Source organism: Tachyglossus aculeatus, chromosome 5, assembly GCF_015852505.1.
Source record: "Tachyglossus aculeatus isolate mTacAcu1 chromosome 5, mTacAcu1.pri, whole genome shotgun sequence".
Classification (NCBI taxonomy): Eukaryota; Metazoa; Chordata; class Mammalia; order Monotremata; family Tachyglossidae; genus Tachyglossus; species Tachyglossus aculeatus.
Genome location: NC_052070.1, coordinates 78,665,677 through 78,685,231, shown reverse-complemented (window position 1 = coordinate 78,685,231; position 19,555 = coordinate 78,665,677). Strand labels below are relative to the sequence as shown.

General features: G+C 45.4%; 1 protein-coding gene across 4 annotated transcripts in view; it reads left to right on the top strand.

The window, feature by feature from the left end:
- Nucleotides 1-19,555, top strand: part of HOOK3 (hook microtubule tethering protein 3) — an 86,753-nt gene that overhangs the window by 1,498 nt on the left and 65,700 nt on the right. For all 4 annotated transcript variants that reach the window (XM_038747463.1, XM_038747461.1, XM_038747464.1 and 1 more), the window contains exon 2: nt 17,606-17,691. In XM_038747463.1, the coding sequence (XP_038603391.1) occupies nt 17,606-17,691 (86 nt within the window). The remainder of the gene's footprint in view (nt 1-17,605; nt 17,692-19,555) is intronic.

The window sequence follows — 19,555 nt, the reverse complement described above, 5'->3', positions numbered from 1 at the left end:
ATAAATACGTACAAACATATATACATATATACAGGTGCTGTGGGGGAGGGAAGGAGGTAAGATGGGGGGATGGAGAGGGGGACGAGGGGGAGAGGAAAGAGGGGGCTCTGTCTGGGAAGGCCTCCTGGAGGAGGTGAGCTCTCAGTAGGGCTTTGGAGGGAGGAAGAGAGCTAGCTTGGCGGATGGGCATTCATTCATTCATTCAACCCTACTTATTAAGCGCTTACTACGCCTTCATTGCACTTCCCGAGCGCTCAGTACGGTCCTCCGCACGCAGTAAGCGCTCAGTAAATACGATTCATTCGATTCCGTTGAGCGCTTACCACGTGCGGAGCTCTGCGCGAAGCGCTTGGGAAGGGCGTCAGGAGCATTCATTCATTCAAGCGTATTGAGCGCTGACTGTGTGCAGAGCGCTGCGCTAAGCGCTTGGGAAGGACAAGTTGGCAACATTCATTCATTCATTCAAGCGTATTGAGCGCTTACTGTGTGCAGAGCACTGCACTAGGTGCTTGGGAAGGACAAGTTGGCAACATTCATTCATTCATTCAATTGTATTGAGCGCTTACTGTGTGCAGAGCGCTGCGCTAAGCGCTTGGGAAGGACAAGTTGGCAACATTCATTCAGTCAATCGTATTGAGCGCTTACTGGGTGCAGAACACTGCACTAAGCGCTTGGGAACGACAAGTCGGCAACATTCATTCATTCATTCAGTTGTATTTATTGAACGCTTACTGTGTGCAGAGCACTGCGCGAAGCGCTTGGAAAGGACAGGTCAGTGACATTCATTCATTGATTCAGTCGTATTTATTGAGCATTTACTGTGTGCAGAGCACTGCGCTAAGCGCTTAAGAAGGACAAGTCGGCAACATTCATTCATTCAATTGTATTTATTGAATGCTTACTGTGTGCAGAGCACTGCGCTAAGCGCCTGGGAAGTACAAGGCAGCAACATTCATTCATTCATCCAATCGTATTCATTGAGTGCTTACTTTGTTCAGAGCACTGCACTAAGTGTTTGGAAAGGACAAGTTGGCAGTATTCATTCATTCATTCAGTCGTATTTATTGAGCGCTTACTGTGTGCAGAACACTGTACTAAGCCCTTGGGAAGTACAGAACAGTGCTTTGCACATAGTAAGTGCTTAATAAATGCCATTATTATTATTATTATTACAAGTTGTGTGCAGAACACTGTACTAAGCCCTTGGGAAGTACCGAACAGTGCTTTGCACATAGGAAGTGCTTAATTAATGCCATCATTATTATTATTATTATTACGAGTTGGCAACAGATAGAGACTGTCCCTACCCAACAACGGGGTGCTTGGAAAGTGCTCCCAGACTGAGCCCCCTTTTTCCTCTCCTCCTCCCCGTCCCCCCCCCCGCCCTGCCTCCTTCCCCTCCCCACGGCACTTGTGTATATTTGTAGAGATTTATTATTCTGTTTTACTTGTACGTATTTACTATCCTATTTATTTTGTTAATGATGTGCATATAGCTCTAATTCTATTTGTTCTGACGACTTGGACACCTGTCTACACGTTTTGTTTTGTTGTCTGTCTCCCCCTTCTAGACTGTGAGCCCGTTGTCGGGTAGGGGCCGTCCCTATCTGTTGCCGACTTGGACTTCCCAAGCGCTTAGTACAGTGCTCTGCACACAGTAAGCGCTCAATAAATACGATTGAATGAATGAAAGGACAATTCGGCAACAGATAGAGACAGTCCCTACCCAACAACGGGCTCACAGTCTAGAAGGGTGAAACAGAAAAAATAACAAGTAGACAGGCGTCAACACCGTCAAAATAGATTAAAAAAAAATGTTGGCGACCGAGGAGGTGGCCACTCTGGCCCCTTTGTGGGCTAGCAGAGCTGTTTTGGATTCCCCCCCATCCGCCCGAATCCCGCTGGGCCCAGCCGAGCTCCACTCGGACTCCGCGGGAAGGGATGGAACAATAATTGTTGGCATGCTGCCCCCTTCCCACCCCCGCCCTTGGGATGGATCCTAGAAAAAGAAGGAACAGGGATACGGTCAAGGAAAGCCACACGGAAAACATAAAGGCAGGATAACATCCACTACCCTGGTTGTCCTTTGCAGTGGCAGAGGGAGGTATTCGGACGGCTTCGACTCGAAAACGGGCATGCCGACAAATGGGAGAGGTGGAAAAAAAAGAAGTGTAAAGGGTTAATTGGGAAGGAATAAGCAATAATAGAAGGTAATAATAATTGTGGTGTTTAAGGGCTTACTGTGCACCAAGCACTGCAATGATCTACAGTGCCTTGCCCCCCACAGGGTTTGCAATCTTAAAGGGGAAGAGATAGCAGGTCCTCATTTTACAGATGTGGAAACTGAGGCACAGATCTACGAGTGACTTGCCTAAAGGCACCCAGACAAATAGCGGAGCTAGGATTGGGATCCACTCCTTCTGAGTGACAGGCCGCGCTACTTGAGGTAGATCTCTTGAAGGCGGAGGGAAGAAATTCAGATCTGGTTTGGCAGGTGCTGATAAGCCACCCAGCTTCCATCACTGGCATTGTTTTCTGGTAGGAAAGACAAATACACACACACACACACACACACACCTTCATTCAGTCGTATTTATTGAGCTCTTACTGTGTGCAGAACACGGTACTAAGCGCTTGGTCTCATATCACCAAATGTATTTGCCAGGAAACCTGTGCATTTGCTTGAATTGAGTAAATATTTGATAACCGTAAAGGCAAGAATTGTCATCTGTTGTAGCAAGTGATACATTAAAATGTGCGAAACCTGAAATTCTCATAAATGATGATGATGATGGTATTTGTTAAGCGCTTACTATGTAGCCAAGCACTCTTCTAAGTGCTGGGGGGGTTACAAGATAATGAGGTTGTGCCATGTGGGGCTCACAGTCTGAGTCCCCATTTTGCAGATGAGGGAACTGAGGCCCAGAGAATCAATCAATCATATTTATTGAGCACTTACTGTGTGCAGAGCACTGTACTAAGCGGTTGGGAAGTACAAGTTGGCAGCATATAGAGACAGAGAAGTTAAGTGACTTGCCCAAAGTCACACAGCAGTCAAGTGGCAGAGCCCAGGATTAGAACCCATAACCTCTGACTCTCAAGCCCGGGCTCTTTCTACTGAGCCACGCTGCTTCTGTAATGATTATTGCCAAGATGGCAACACCAACGGGGTGATGTAATAGGTGATAAGGAAGATAGTAATAATAACAGAGTACCCAAATTAGATACTTAAATAATAAAAATAATTGTGGTATTTGTTAATCGCTTACTCTGTGCCAAGCTGGGGTAGACATAAGATTATCAGGTCCTATGTGGGCCTCACAGTAGGAGGGAGAACAGGTACTGAATCCCTTTTGCCGATGAGGGAATTGAGGCACAGAGAAGTTGTGGCCTGTCCAAAGTCACACACAGCAGATACATGGTGGAGTCAGGATTAGAACCCTGGTCCTCTTACTCCCAGCCCCATGCTTTTTCCAGTTGGCCATGCCGCTTCTCTCAGTTTCGAATGTTGCCTTTGAATTATCGGGAAGAGCAAAATGAAGGTGGGAAGGCTGGCGAGAAATTGCTTGGTCAAGAAGGAAGATGACAAACTTTTGGTAGAGGAAACTTAAAAAGGCGATGACTGACCGTCATGGGATGGGGGGATTTGGTAATTATGTGGAGGCAGGGTGAGAAGGAGAATCAAGAGAATCAAGGTATATTGAGAATCAATCAATCAATCGTATTTATTGAGCGCTTACTGTGTGCAGAGCACTGTCTGCAACAGAGAACAAAGAAGTCTGTTGACCTGAGGTAACAGGGAAAAATTCAGAAGGGAAGAGAAAATGGAACATTTAAATGTGCAAAATACCCCAGAGAAAGTAGCATTGTAGTACAATGTGGAAAGAAGCGTCTAGCAAAGAGGGCAACATTAGTGACCTCCAGAGCTCCTAAACCAGTAGTGGGACAGATAAAGTGAGAAAAGTTGATCAAGAACCGGCTAGAACTTCCAAATGAAAAGCAGCCATCAATCAGTGGTGCTTATTGAGCACTTAACGTTTGCAGAGCAGTGACCCAAAGGGCTTGGGGGAGTTCAGTACAACAGGTGTGGTAGACATGTTCCCTTCCCAGAAGCAGTGTACAGTCTAGAGGAAGAATCAGATAAATGCTGTGGGGCTAAGTGTCAATATCAAGGGCTTAAAGGGTGCAAGCCCCCTCCTTCCTCTCCCCCTCCCCCCCGCCCTACCTCCTTCCCCTCCCCACAGCACCTGTATATATGTTGGCATAGATTTTTTACTCTATTTTACTTGTACATATTTACTCTGCCATTTATTTTATTTTGTTAAGGTGTTTTGTTTTGCCGTCTGTCTCCCCCCTTCTAGACTGTGAGCCCGCTGTTGGGTAGGGACCGTCTCTATATGTTGCCAACTTGTACTTCCCACGCGCTTAGTACAGAGCTCTGCACACTGTAAGCGCTCAATAAATACGATTGAATGAATGAATGCAGTCAGTCACTTTGCCCCCTTCTTCCTTACCTTACTGCGTTCTTACTACACCCCAGTCTGCACACTTGGCTCCTCTAATGCCAAACTTCTCGCTGTACCTCAGTCTCGTCTGTCTCGCTGCCAGCCTCCCACCCACATCCTGCCTCTGGCCTGGAACGCCCTCCCTCTTTATATCCAACAATTACTCTCCCCATCTTCAAAGCCTTATTGGTGGCACATCTCCTCCAAGAGGACTTCCCTGACCAAACCCTCATTTCCTTTTCTCCCACTCCCTTCTGCGCCACCCTTGCCCTTTTTTTTATGGTATTTGTTAAGCACTTACTATGTGTCAAGCACTGTTCTAAGTGCAAGGGTAGATACAAGTTAGGTTGGACACAGTCCCTGTCCCACCTATGGCTCACAGTCTTAATCCTCATTTTACACATGAGGTAACAGGCACAGAAAAGTTAAGTGACTTGCCCAAGGTCACACAGCAGACAAGTGTCTGCTTGGATTAGAACTTGGGTCCTTCTGAATCTCAGGCCCGTGCTGTATCGTACTGTATGCACAGGGCCACACTGCTTCTCAATCTCACTTGGCTTTACACCCTTTATTCACCCTTCCCTCACTCGCACAGCACTTAGGTAAATATCTGTAATTTATATATTGTCTCTCTCCCCGTCTAGACTATAAGTTTGCTGTGAGCAGGGAACGTCTACCAACTCTGTTACATTGTATTCTCCCAAACGCTTAGGACAGTGCTCTGCACACAGTAAGCATTTAGTAAATGGAATTGATCTATTCCAAATCCAAGGATGACACAGAAGATAGAGGGAGTGGGGAAATGAGGGCTAAATTGGGGAAGGCCTTTTGAAAGAGATGGGATTTTAAAAAGGCTTTGAAGGTGGGGAGAGTCAGCTATGAAGGGCGAGGGAGTTCCAGGCCAGAGGGAGGGTGTGGGGAAGGGGTTGGCGGTGAGATAGATGAGATTGAGGTACAGCGAGTGGTCTGGCATTAGAGGAGCAAAGTGAGCGTCCTGGGTTGTAGTAGGAATTCGGCAAAGTAAGATAGAGGGGCAAGGTGGTTGCGTGCTCTAAAGCCAATGGTAAGGAGTTTCTATTTGATGCAACGGAGGTGGATTGGCAACCTCTGGAGGTTCTTGAGGAGTGGGGAAACGTGAAAATGGCTTTGTAGAAAAATGATATGGGCCTCAGAGTGAAGTGTGGGCTGGAGAGGAGAAAGGCAGGGAGATCAGCAAAGAGGCTGTTGCAGTAATCAAGGTGGGATACATGTGCTTGCATCAGTGTGATAGCAGATGGCTGGAGGGGAAATTGTGGAATTTAACAATGTTGTGAAGTCAGAATTGACAGGATTCGGTGACAGATTGAATATGTGGGTTGAATGAAAGATGAGTCGAGGATACCGACTTTATTGCATTGTACTCTCGCAAGAACTTAGTACGATGTTCAGCACATAGTAAGTGCTCAGTAAATACCATTGGTTGAGAATAATGCTAAGCTTGCGGGCTTGTGAGGTAGGGACAGTGATGGCGCTGCCAACAGTGTTGGGAAAGTCAGTTTTGTTTTGGACGAAGTGTGAGGTGTTGGTGGGACATTCAGATAGAGTTGTCCTGATGGCAGAAGGAAATGCGAGACTGCGGGGAAGGAGAGATCAGGGCTGGATTTGGCAATCATCTGTGTAGAGATAGCAGTTGAAGCATTGGCAGTGAATGAGTTCTCCAAGGGAGTGGTTGTAGGTGGAGAAAAGATAGAAGGGGACCTGGAACTGAACCCTTAGGGACTCCCAACAGTTAGAGGTTGGAGGCAGAGGAGGAGCCTGTGAAGAGACTGAGAAGGAGCAGTCAGAGAGGTAGGAAGGGAACCAGGAGCGAACAGTGTCAGGGAAGACAGTGTTTCCGGGAGAAAGGGGTGGTCCTCAATGACAGAGGCAGCTGAATGGTCGAGGAGGATCGAGATGGAATTAGAAGCCATTGGATTGGCGAGATGGAGTCATTGGTGACCTTTGAGAGGGTGGTTTTCGGGGAGTGAAAGGGGCAGAAGCCAGATCGGAGGGTGTCGAAGAGAGGACGCGGAGGCAGCAGGTGAAGGCAACTCACTCAGGGAGTTTGGAGAGGAATGCTACACGGGCGATAGATAGGCTGGTAACCAGACAGAGCCGTGGGGTCGAGGAAGTAAGATCCAGTTTCTCAGAGGTAGTCCAAAGGTCAAGAAAGATGAAGTTGAGAACAGGTTGTGAGAAGTGGAGGTCTTTGAGCAAAGACAGCTTCTGTAGAGTGAAGAAATTGGTAGGTAGGTTGCTGTCCAACTTTTCCCTCAGCCATCTGTAATTTGCACGTGTAGGCCGACTTTGAAAGATCAAAATTTGGTAGCACTGAAAAAATCATTTTTCATAAAATTAGTGTTTCAGAACTGCTTTAAGTGCTTTAGAAACAGGTTTTACTGTATCTTTTCATCAGTAGAAGTCTTGAAATTTTTAAAGGAAAGGTGTCAGGAGTAATAGAAATTTTAGACTTTGTACCTTGGGGCACACTTAAAGTTACTTTTTCACAGAAGACCATTTTTAAAAATAAAATTAACCCTTTTTAGCAAAATCCCTGTATCAAAACTTCCCACTTACTGGATGTGTACAGCCCATCTAGCTGAAGTACTTCCTTTTCCCATTCTAGTTTCTAGCAATTCTGTTTAGTGGTGTATCATTTCTACTGGATTAATCCTTTCTTAATATACTCAATGTTGTAAGAAGAGTAAATTAACTAGGGGTCTCACTTTGCCATTATTAGACCCTTAATTCAGGACATGAGGAAATTTTTATGCTTTTTCAAGTGTCTAAACATTTACTTTTTTGTGGTTTAAGGAAGAATATACTGCGTGCACCAAAATCCTAGGCTAAAATCCAACAATCGTTTATTGAGCGCTTACTACGTGTAGAGCAATATACTAAGTGCTTGGTAGAGTAGAATGCAACAGAGTTGGTAGATATGTTTCTTGCCCACAATGAGCTTACAGTCAACCCGGGGAAGGCAGACAGTATTATAAAAAAATAAATTAAGGATATGTACCTAAGTGTTTTGACTCTGAGGGTGAGTGAATAAAGAGTACAAATCCAAGCACATGAGCAGGCCTGGGGAAGGGAGGTTGGGAAAATTAGGATTTAGTCAGGGGAGGCCATGTGGAGAAGATGTGATTTTAATAAGACTTTGGAAGTTGAGAGAGGGATTGTCTGTTGGAAGAGAAGGGAGAGGGAGTTCCAGGCCAGAAGCGGGACGTGGACGAGGGGTCAGTGGCAAGATAGATGAGATGGGGGTACAGTGAGTAGGTTGGCATTAGATGAGCTGGCTGTGTTGTGGTAGGAGAGCAGTGAACTAAGGTAGGTGGGGACAAGGCGATGAAGTGCTTTAAAGCCAGTGGTAAGGAGTTTGATGCGGAGGTGGATGGGCAATGATTGGAGGTTCTTGAGGAGTGAGGAAACATGGTTTGGTTTTATACAAACGGGGACAGTCAAGTTTGAACTGAAGTGGGGAGAGAGAGGAGGGAGGGAGTTCAGCTAGAAGGCTGATAAAGTATTTGAAGTGGGTTTGGTTAAGTGTTTGGATTAACATGGTGGCAGTTTGGAGAGGAAAGGGTGGTTTTTAGCGATGTTGTGAAGGTAGTACTGACAGGATTTGTCCTAAGCATCGGAGTGGGTACATGATCATCAGGTTGAACTAGTCTCTGTCCCACGTGGGGCTCGCAATCTAAGTAGAAGGGAGGACAGGTACTGCATCCCCGTATTACAGATGAGAAAAGAGGCACAGAGCAGGTGAGTGGCTAACCCAGGGTCACACAGCAGGCTAGTGGCTGAACCAGGATTAGAATCCAGGACTTCTGACTCGCTGGCCTAGCCTCTTCACACCAGCCCACCTTGCTTCTTAGTGGATCTGGGCCCTGTAAGTCTGGTGGTGGAAGTCACTGCCGAGCTTGGTGGGAGCTTTTGGCCTCTCCTCCATTCATTCATTCATTCATTCAGTCGTATTTATTGAGCACTTACTGTGTGCTGAGCACTGTACTAAGCACTTGGGAGGGTGCAGTACAATAATAAACAGACTCATTCCCCTGCTCATAACGAGTTTACAGTCTAGAGGGAGCTCACAGTCTGAAGTGCCCTACTACATAGTATAGTTGGAATTTGGGGGTCTCACTCGTTTCTCAGAGTGGACTTGGACTTTCAGAAGCCTAGGGAAAGATGACTCCTAGGCAAAAATGACATCTCCTATGGGGTGTAGGTATTGTAATTTCCAGTCTGCTGTAAAATGCAGTTGTGGCGTGAGGTGGAGCCTGTCACAAAATCGAACTCAAAGACCCAGGCTCTGCCATAGCAGCCTGATCAGGTCTGATGCTAGCTGGGGCATTACTAACCTGGATCTAAGCAGGTTCAGGCCAGAGATGGTGTGCTGTGACTTTGTAGTTGCCCTCTGGGCCCAGCAGCAGATCACCGGCTGCTGTCGTGCTCTGCGGTGCTCCCAGAAAGAGAATTTGGGGCCACTTCCCATTTGGCCGTAGCTACTACTGGTTCAGAGGCATACATCGCCCCAAATAATAATAATGATGGTATTTGTTAAGAGCTTACTATGTGCGAAGCACTGTTCTAAGCGCTGGGGGGAGATACAAGGTGATCAGGTTGTCCCACGGGAGGCTCACAGTCTTAATTCCCATTTTACAGATGAGGTAACTGAGGCACAGAGAAGTTGAGTGCCTTGCCCAACTTGAACCCATAACCTCTGGCTCCCAAGCCCGTTCTCTTTCCGCTGAGCCACGCTGGGTTTGCCAGTGTCAAGCAGAGTCTGGTTTTCAGCCGATCTAACCCAGCCCTGGGTACCTGGGTCCTGTGGGAATTGTGGGCTTAACTGAGTCTGTCTGAGATTTTAGGGTGAGCGTGTGCTCTATCCAGAGTTTCCCAGAAGGGATGTCATTAATGGCATTGGTCTGAGTTAAAGGGCAACCTTCTTTTATTCCTTCTCATTACGTTAATCCCTCCCCTCCTCGTCTATTAATCCAGAAATGACTACCTTCAAACACCTGCTTTTATCACAGAATTTCCAGCTCAATCCATCGTTTTTCCCTAAGCGAATTCAAGGCAAGCACGAGGCACTCCGTAGAGCGTATTATTGACCCCGTAAGAGGAACTGCTTAGATCGGAGCTCGCCGGATCAAGGATAATGATTTTATTTTCTTGTCTGTCTTTAACCTAAATCTTCCTTTCTCTGCATTTCTTGAGGTTCAACCTCTCTTAAATCTTCTTCTCTTGTTAATTCATTTACTTTTCAACTGGGCAGTAGAATTTGGAAGCTCAGAATCATGTGTGGTGGAAGTAGCCTGGCTGGGTATATTCCCTGGGCAGGGCAGGTTTTGATCCCAGGCAGGAATAGAGTTTGACTCAGAGGGTGGAGATGCGGGTGGGGAAGAGCTGGAATGGAAACTTTCAAGCTGCTTCAGCATATCCAAGAGGGTGTCTTGCAAGGTTTACTCATCCCTTTAAGCCTCTGAATTCAAGGAAGATAAAACCATTTTTTAAAAGGTTAGATTTTACGAGGGAGAAAGGGACTGGTGCGGCGAGGGGCAGATTCCCTTTTTGGGTACATCCTCTGGTAAAGGACCTGAAATATTTGTGTTCTGATTCAGTTGAAAGGCAGACCACGTGTAATTCTAGCGCGTTCTCACACATCTCGGGAGGAGTAGTGTGTTCAAGAGGAAAGAGCAGGGGCTTGGGAGTTAGAGGACCTGGGCACTAATGCTGGTTCTGCCACTTTCCTGCTGTGTGGTCTTGGGCAAGTCACTTAACTTGTCTGTGTCCCAGTTGTCTCATTTGCAAAATGGGGATTCAGTATCATTCTGCCCTCCTACGTAGACTGTCAGCCCCCCAGTACTTAGCACAGTGCCTCGCGCATAGTCTGCGCTTAGCAAATGCCACAATTATTATTTCTAGAATTATCTTGGTAACCCACCAGTTCAGATAATGATGAGGCAGGAGGGCCATTGCAAACCTAGGAGCAGCTCAGCGGTTAGAACAGTGCATGGCACATAATAAGCGCTTAACAAATACTATCTTAATAATAATAATTATTATTATATGTAGAAAGAGGTACTCTGTAAGAGTTAAGAGAACGTAATACCACTACTGTGTCAGAACAGTGGTCCCTTGAGCCCAGGATTCTGCCTGACAGTGGCAAGAGGATATTTGGAGGAATCATGGGATGGTTGGTTGCCCTTCTAGATTTCTATCCCAATCCCTAACTTTTCTCCCTTCATTCCTGAGGGATTCCTGAGACTCCTTCTCTCTCCCAAGTACTTTTCCTCGGGACGTGAGCACTATTTATTGAGCACTTACTGTCTGCAGAACCTCTGGAGGTTCTTGAGGAGTGGGGAAATCTGAACTGAATGGTTTTGTAATAATAATAATAATAATGATGGCATTTGTTAAGCGCTTACTATGTGCAAAGCACTGTTCTAAGCGCTGGGGGGGGATACAAGGTGATCAGGTTGTCCCACGTGGGGCTCACAGTCTTAATCCTCATTTTACAGATGAGGTAAGTGAGGCTCAGAGAAGTTAAGTGACTTGCCCAGGTGTGTGCTCTATCCACTAAACCATGCTGCTTCTCTAATCCCAGGTTTTAATCCCGGCTCTGCCGCTTGTCTGCTGTGTGACCTTAGACAAGTCATATCACTTAAATCAATCAATCAATCGTATTTATTGAGTGCTTCTCTGGGCCTCGGTTGACTCATCTATAAAATGGGGTTTGACTGCAAGCCGATGGGCAGCAGAGTGAAGTATGGACTGGAGTGGGGAAAGGCAGGGAGGTCAGCAGAGAGGCTGTTACAGTAGTCAAGGTGGGATAAAAGTGCTTGGATCAGTGTGATAGTAGATGGCTGGAGAGGAAATTGTGGAATATAACAATGCTGTGAAGTTAGAACTGACAGGATTTGGTGAATGAATATGTGGGTTGAATGAAAGATGGGTCAAGGATACCGACTTCATTGTATTGTACTCTCCCAAGAACTTAGTACAATGTTCAGCATACAGTAAGTGCTCAATAAATACCATTGGTTGAGAATAATGCTAAGCTTGCAGGCTTGTGAGGTAGGGACAGTGATGGTGCTGCCAACAGTGTTGGGAAAGTCAGTTTTGGTTGGTTTCTGTGCTAGATATCTATCCCAATCCCTAACTTTTCTTCCTTCATTCTTGAGGGATCCCTGAGGCTCCTCTCTCTCAAGTACTTTTCCTCAGGAAGGGAGCACTATTTGTTGAGCACTTACTGTCTGCAGAATGCAGGCCTACCCTAAATTTCAACCGCTGGGGATGCATCCTGTACTGTTTGGTGACTTCAGCTTTCGGATGCGGTACCCCAGTTAGCACCAACCAGTGTAAAGTAAGTTCCCTCTCCACGCCCTCCTTCTCTCCCCTCCCCTGGTAGTTTTTCCAAGTTCCCTGTTCCCCACCCCTCCCAGTCCCCTACTCTTCCTGTATTTTGGCTCTTTCTTTCCCTTTAATTTTAAGCTTGTGGCCTCCGTTCGAACCTCTCCAAGTGCCCCTTCCTATTCCCGGCCCCGCTACTTTCGGCCTGCTGGCTTGCAGTCTCATTTCCCTGCCCTGGGTAAAACCTGGGGGATAGAGACAGGGTTGGAAGGGCATGTGTCGTATGCCAGTTCACTGGAGTCATCCCCTTGTCCCCCCAATCCCTGGTCTGCCCCTCTGTGCCCAAAATAATATACGCTACAGTACAATTCAGTAGAACTGGATTGCAGGGGAGATTGGGGAAAAGAGTGGGAGGGAACACACTATTTGGCTAATCTGGGGGTCGCATCCTGAGCAATGTGCTTTAACCAGCAGCACAGGGTGAGTCAGTTTATTTATTGAGCACTTATTATGTGCAGAGCATTGTACTAAGTCCTTGGGAGAACACATTACAACATGTCTCCTGCCCACAACAAGCTTATAGTGTAGAGGGGGAGACAGACATTACTAAAATCACAGAACTGTAGGTAACGTTTAAGGTAAAAATAACAATAACGGTATTTTTTAAGTGCTTACTATTTGCCAGGCACTCTACTAAGCCCTAGACAAGCAAATCAGGTTGGACACAGTCCCTGTCCCATGTGGGGCTCACAGTCTCACTCTCCATTTTAATAATGGCATTTATTAAATGCTTACTATGTGCAAAGCACTGTTCTAAGCGCTACAGATGAGGTTACTGAGTCAGAGAGAAGTGAAGTGACTTGCTCAAGGTCACACAGCAGACACGTGGCAGAGCTGGGATTAGAACCCATGACCTCCTGACTCTCATCATCATCATCAATCATATTTATTGAGTGCTTACTATGTGCAGAGCACTGTACTAAGCGCTTGGGAAGTACAAATTGGCAACATATAGAGACAGTCCCTACCCAACAGTGGGCTCACAGTCTAAAAGGGAGAGACAGAGAACAAAACCAAACGTACTAACAAAATAAAATAAATAGAATAGATATGTACAAATAAATAAATAAAGTAATAAATATGTACAAACATATATACATATATACAGGTGCTGTGGGGAAGGGAAGGAGGTAAGATGGGGGGATGGAGAGGGGGACGAGTGGGAGGCCTGTGCTCTATCCACTAAGCCATTCTCTTTCTCTTATGAATCTCTTCTTTTGTCATATTTTATGTATTAATATCCTCAAGTGGGTTTTTTAAATCTGCAGTAGAAAAATTGTGGAAATGTCTGGAAAAAAAGGGAAAACGATATTGATAAAAACAAGCCCACACACATGAAATGAAAATGGACATCCTGAAATGCATCGGCAATGGAGAAAGACAAACTGAAATTGCATGTTTTTGCAATTTGCGTACATTGGGTTTGTCATCCTCTGTTGTGAGCCCTATTTAAAAAATAGAAATGAAACTAGGAGATGCAAAGAGTGGAAGTAGTTTGCAACCAGTAATGGAGAAGCAGTGTGGCTCAGTGGAAAGAGCACGGGCTTTGGAGTCAGAGGTCATGGGTTCAAATTCTGGCTCCGCCACTTAGCTGTGTGACTTTGGGCAAGTCACTTCACTTCTCTGGGCCTCAGTTCCCTCATCTGTAAAATGGGGATTAAGACTGTGAGCCCCCCGCGGGACAACCTGATCACCTTGTAACCTCCCCAGTGCTTAGAACAGTGCTTTGCACATAGTAAGCCCTTAATAAATGCCATTATTATTATTATTAATGGTGAATACAAAAGGAAGCGTGTTTGTCAAAGAAATGAAACATTCGCTCAAAATGTGGCTGGGTGATCAAGCACGAAAACACAATCTAGTATTTCAGGCAAAGGTAAGAGTCTTTAGGATGACTTGAAAAAACGAATGGGGGAAAGTGCTAAAGATGAACCTCCTTTTTCTGCAGAGTTATGGTTGATGAGTTTGAGGAGAGTAAATTTGCACAATTTACACACAGTATGTGAGATTGTAAATCAGAAGCCTCCTCAGCTTAACCCTGCAGAATTAACTTCCTGAAAAAAGTAACTTTTGTATGGTCAAGTTTTAAAATTCGATGAAAAGGGATTGTTCGGGAAGAAAATAGAGGCCAGAACTTTTCGTTGTGCTCCAATCAATCAATCGTATTTATTGAGCGCTTACTATGTGCAGAGCACTGTACTAAGCGCTTGGGAAGTACAAATTGGCAACACATAGAGACAGTCCCTACCCAACGGTGGGCTCACAGTCTAAAAGGGTGAGACAGAGAAAAGAACCAAACATACCAACGAAATAAAATAAATAGGATAGAAATGCACAAGTAAAATAAATAAATAAATAAATAAATAGAGTGATAAATATGTACAACCATGTATACATATATACAGGTGCTGTGGGGAAGGGAAGGAGGTAAGACGGGGGGATGGAGAGGGGGACGAGGGGGAGAGGAAGGAAGGGGCTCAGTCTGGGAAGGCCTCCTGGAGGAGGTGAGCTCTCAGCAGGGCCTTGAAGGGAGGAAGAGAGCTAGCTTGGCGGAGGGGCAGAGGGAGGGCATTCCAGGCCCGGGGGATGACGTGGGCCGGGGGTCGAAGGCGGGACAGGCAAGAACGAGGTACGGTGAGGAGATCAGCGGCAGAGGAGCGGAGGGTGTGGGCTGGGCTGGAGAAGGAGAGAAGGGAGGTGAGGTAGGAGGGGGCGAGGTGATGGACAGCCTTGAAGCCCAGGGGGAGGAATTTCTGCCTGATGCGCAGATTGATTGGTAGCCACTGGAGATTTTTGAGGAGGGGAGTAATATGCCCAGAGCGTTTCTGGACAAAGATAATCCGGGCAGCAGCATGAAGTATGGATTGAAGTGGAGAGAGACACGAGGATGGGAGATCAGAGAGAAGGCTGGTGCAGTAGTCCAGGCGGGATAGGATGAGAGCTTGAATGAGCAGGGTAGCGGTTTGGATGGAGAGGAAAGGGCGGATCTTGGCAATGTTGCGGAGCTGAGACCGGCAGGTTTTGGTGACGGCTTGGATGTGAGGGGTGAAGGAGAGAGCGGAGTCGAGGATGACGCCAAGGTTGCGGGCTTGTGAGACGGGAAGGATGGTAGTGCCGTCAACAGAGATGGGAAAGTCAGGAAGAGGACAAGGTTTGGGAGGGAAGACAAGGAGCTCAGTCTTCGATATGTTGAGCTTTAGGTGGCGGGCGGACATCCAGATGGAGATGTCCTGAAGGCAGGAGGAGATGCGAGCCTGGAGGGAGGGGGAGAGAGCAGCGGCAGAGATGTAGATCTGGGTGTCATCAGCGTTGAGATGATAGTTGAAGCCGTGGGAGCGAATGAGGTCCAGGCCCCAGGCCGGCAAGGAACAGGTTCACCCTATGTAGTGATGCAGCAGCAAGTGATTTTTAAGCTTCCTGCTTGTGTACCACTCTGAGAATCCTAGAGCTTTCAAGGGTGAGGTCAAAACTTCTTCACTTGTCATTTAGAGATCTAGCCCTGAACCAGCTTAGGGTAGTCAGAAACATAAGCATGGGAAAGAACAGAGTGGAAAAAGTCAGCGGACCACAGTTGTAATCCCGGCCCTGCCATTTGCCTGCTTTGTGATTTTAGGCGAGTTACTTAATGTCTCTGTGCTTCCGTTTCCTTATCTGTAAAATGACGATGGAACACCTGTTTTCCCTTCCCCACAGATTGTGAGCCCCATGTGGGTGAGAACTGTTCAAATTGATTATCTTGGATGTACCCCAGAACTTAATACAGCTTTCTAGGGGGTGTTTAGTTAAGCGCTGAACAAATATCATTCATTCATTCAATTGTATTTATTGAGCGCTTACTGTGTGCACAGCACTGTACTAAGCGCTTGGGAAATACAAGTTGGCAACATATAGAGACGGTCCCTACCCAACCGCGGGCTCACAGTCTAGAAGGGGGCGACAGACAACAAAACATATTAACAAAATAAAATAAATAGAATCGTAAATATGTGCAAGTAAAGTAGAGTAATAAATCTGTACAAACATATATAAAGGTGCTGTGGGGAGGGGGAGAGGAAGGAGGGGGTTCAGTCTGAGAAGGCCTCCTGGAGGAGGTGAAATATCACAATTATCATCATTATTATTAATAACCTTAAGCAACTGGAGTCCTATTCTAAGACTAGTTCAGTGGTGAAGGAATATTTTTGAAGAATAATTTGGCCTTTTAAGATCTATTGTTGCTGGACAGCATTGCACCGTGTCATCTAGAGGCTACAGGTGACTTATTTCCAGAAATTAAGGAGTATTTCGGGGTAGAAACATTCTCATTGCTTCAGCCTTTGGATCAGACAACGAGTACAACCTCCTTCCAGGTTTTAGTGTTCGCTATTAATCACGCAGTTTGCTGCAGAACATAGAGACTTTTGGAGGGGCTGTAGCATTTGGAATGCAATGAATAACACTGGCGTATTTAGACATAGACTGTAAACTCCTTGTGGGCCAAGATTGCCTTTACCAACTCTGTTGTCTTATGTTCTCTCAAAGTGCTTAGTACAGTTCTCTGCACACAATAAACCCTCAGTAGATACTGTTGATGCTGCTTGGGTTGAGATTAAGCAACCAGGAGTGAATAGACCTGGAGGGGAACCCCTAAGCAAAAGGTATTGAGCTGAGGAAGCAGCATAATTAAGAAACGGATGAAGCAGATGTGAAGTCATTTAGAGAAATCTTCCATCAAGTAGTTCATCAAACTGTGGCAACCCATTGCATCATTGTCTACCAACTCTGTTAAATTGTAACTCTCCCCAAGCATGTAATACAGTGCTCTGCACACAGTGGTGCTCAATAAATGGCATTGATTGATTAAGTGATCATTTCAGGATTCCAGAACAGACGAAGAAGTAATTATGGCTTTTCTACCACCACCTAAACTCTTGGGATTAAAATATCTTGAGTCAGTTTTCGAGAAAGCCGATGAAATTATGAAGTTGATTGAAGTGGATGGAGAGTTCAAAGATGTGCAGGAGATGAGGTGTTCAGGTGAAGCTGACTGCCGTTCAACTTAAGTCCTTTAAACTGTAAACTCGTTTTGGGCAAGGAACGTTTCCAACAACTCTGCTGTATTGTACTCTCCCAAATGCTTGGTATAGTGTTATACACACAGTAAATGCTCAGTGAATGCCGTTGGTTAATTTGACAAAACCACCATCACAGCAGAACATGCTGCCACTTCATCTGTTGTGAACTCTGTGAGTTTAAATTCTTAAATTCTTGGTGAAATTGATTTTTTTAGGAAGATCATTCCTGATGCTTTTGGAAGGTTATTTGGCCGTCGGTTCCAGAAGACGTCATCACAGACTTCCATGGAAACTAGAAATGCAGGCAGCAATAGGTCTATAGAAAGTCTCTTACGGCACCACATAACCATTATTGGCTAATACATTTTCGTAGCTAGTTCTTAAAGCTTCCCTGTGACCGCCAATAGAAGATTGGTGGAAGGATAGGAACTGGAATCTTATTTTACCTTTTAGTACTTTTTGCATTGTAATCGGGGACAGTTTTGAATCTCTGCTGCCTCCCTTTGTGCCACTGACTAGCCTTTGAACTTTGTTTAAATTTCAGTTTCTCGGTAAGAAATAACTACAGCGATATTCATATCTAAGGCAGGTCGGTAACAACATTTCATTTCTTTTCAGATACAGACGTTTAATGTGGAAGCGCCATGCCAGACTGTGGAAGATTTAACGAATGGGGTTGTGATGGCCCTGGTGCTTCAAAAGATGTAAGGACAATTTTTTTGGATGGTTCGGTGTGGGTATTTTAAACCCGTAAGTTTCAGCTGATTATGGTATTTTTTTCCTTCATTCAAATAACGTTAAATCGGCAAATGGAAAAAAGAAATTGAGAGCAAATAAAAATGGTCAGTATTTGTGAATTTTGTTGCTAGGGCTTACCTCAGGGCCTAGTCTGGTTAGCTGCTGTAGCACTCCAGGGACAAGTAAAAATAGAGCTCTTTAGGTCTCTCCTGTCAAATGCCAAAGTTGGGAAAAAATTTTCATTGCTCTGAGTTTTTGCATAATTGTAGCAATGGCAATTGGTTTATTTGTATGTAGCACACCCAGTGTATCTGAATAAAAAGAAAGAGCATTTTGGATACTAAGATGGTTCAAGTCATTTGAAGGCCTTGGCCCTAGGTTTCACTTTGTTGAATGGGGTTCCCCAACCCATTAAAACTGACAGGTATAAATTGATATGGTGTGTCACTGAAGTCATAGGTGCAGCAACTAACAAGAACATCTTATTATGTCAACAGCCCGTTCCCCAAATTCCATTATATAAATTCCACTTCTTTGAAAGACTGAGTTCATAAACCTCTGAGGTCTCCGTTGGTTTGATTCCCTAGACGCCTTTCATTAGACAGGGTGTTCTCTTCCTATCCCTTCCCTGCACCCAGCACATCCATGTTCTTCCATTTGCTTATCCCAAGGATGGGCCAAAGAAATTCCAGTTTTCCCAAAGCGGACCATCAATCAGTCAGGCCATCTGGTTTTAGGCCTGTCTTCTCTTGGCTGTCAGTGCCTCCGCCCCTCTCCTAGCTGTGCGACTGTTGGCTTGGACCAACCCGACTCCAGGTGGGATTTTCAGATTAGAGGGAACCCATCTCCCAGTGCCAAGCCAAGAACTAGGCAGGCCCCAAGCCTCTTCCCCTGCTTTGTCGCCAATGCAGGAATCTGCCAGGATCTTGACTGTTCCTTTTGGGAGATTGGGCTGTTCCAAGTCTCCGTAGTGACAAGCAACCAAGGCAAGTCTTTCCATTTTTGACGTAGGATTAGCTTCAGAAATTAGAAAGCGATTTATATAATTCCAGTAGAACAAATCTGTGGCTGCTGAAGCCTTTTAATTTAACCTTTTGGTTTTCTTGCGTCTGTAATTTGCACATAGTGAAACTCCAGAAGAAATTGGATGGATTTTAAAATTTGTCTAGAACCAACAGCCATGTTTTTTTCATTCAGGTTGCACGTCGTTCCCTGTGTTCAACCCTGTCCCTTTCCCTCTTCCTGTCTTTCCTTCCTTTTCAACTATCCCTGTGCTAACTGGACAGGTTTTTTTTTTTACCAGATTTTAAAATTTTACTTGTCTTTGCCCCCTGCTCTTATGACCCTACCATGTTTTCTTTTTTAAGCTTGAACAGCTAAAGGACTTAGAAGCAGCAGCATTAAACTAAGCAGGTTCTTTCCCTCTTCTGAATTTTTTTTTCCCCTGGAACTTTCTCTTTTTTGCCATTCTCCTCCACTTTACATCTCTCTTCTGCTTTCCTACAATTTCTCCTAAACATGCTTCTCTGCATTCCCCTCTTCTCTACTGGTACCTGTCTTGGGACCATAGCCCGCATAGTAATGTTGACCTCCATTTTTTACCCTCCCTGACTGACAGTCATCTTTCAGTATTCACACTCTAATGACTCCTTTCCCTCTGCCTTCAAACACATCCAAAGTATCCCCTGTGATAACTGTCCTTTTATGGATTCCATCACACTTTCCAACTATCACCCCTCCTCTCTTTCCCTCCATAAGTACTACTGATTGATTGGAATCTTTAGGTGTGAGACCAGAAAACACAGTCAAAGAATCAACAGTCAAATTATG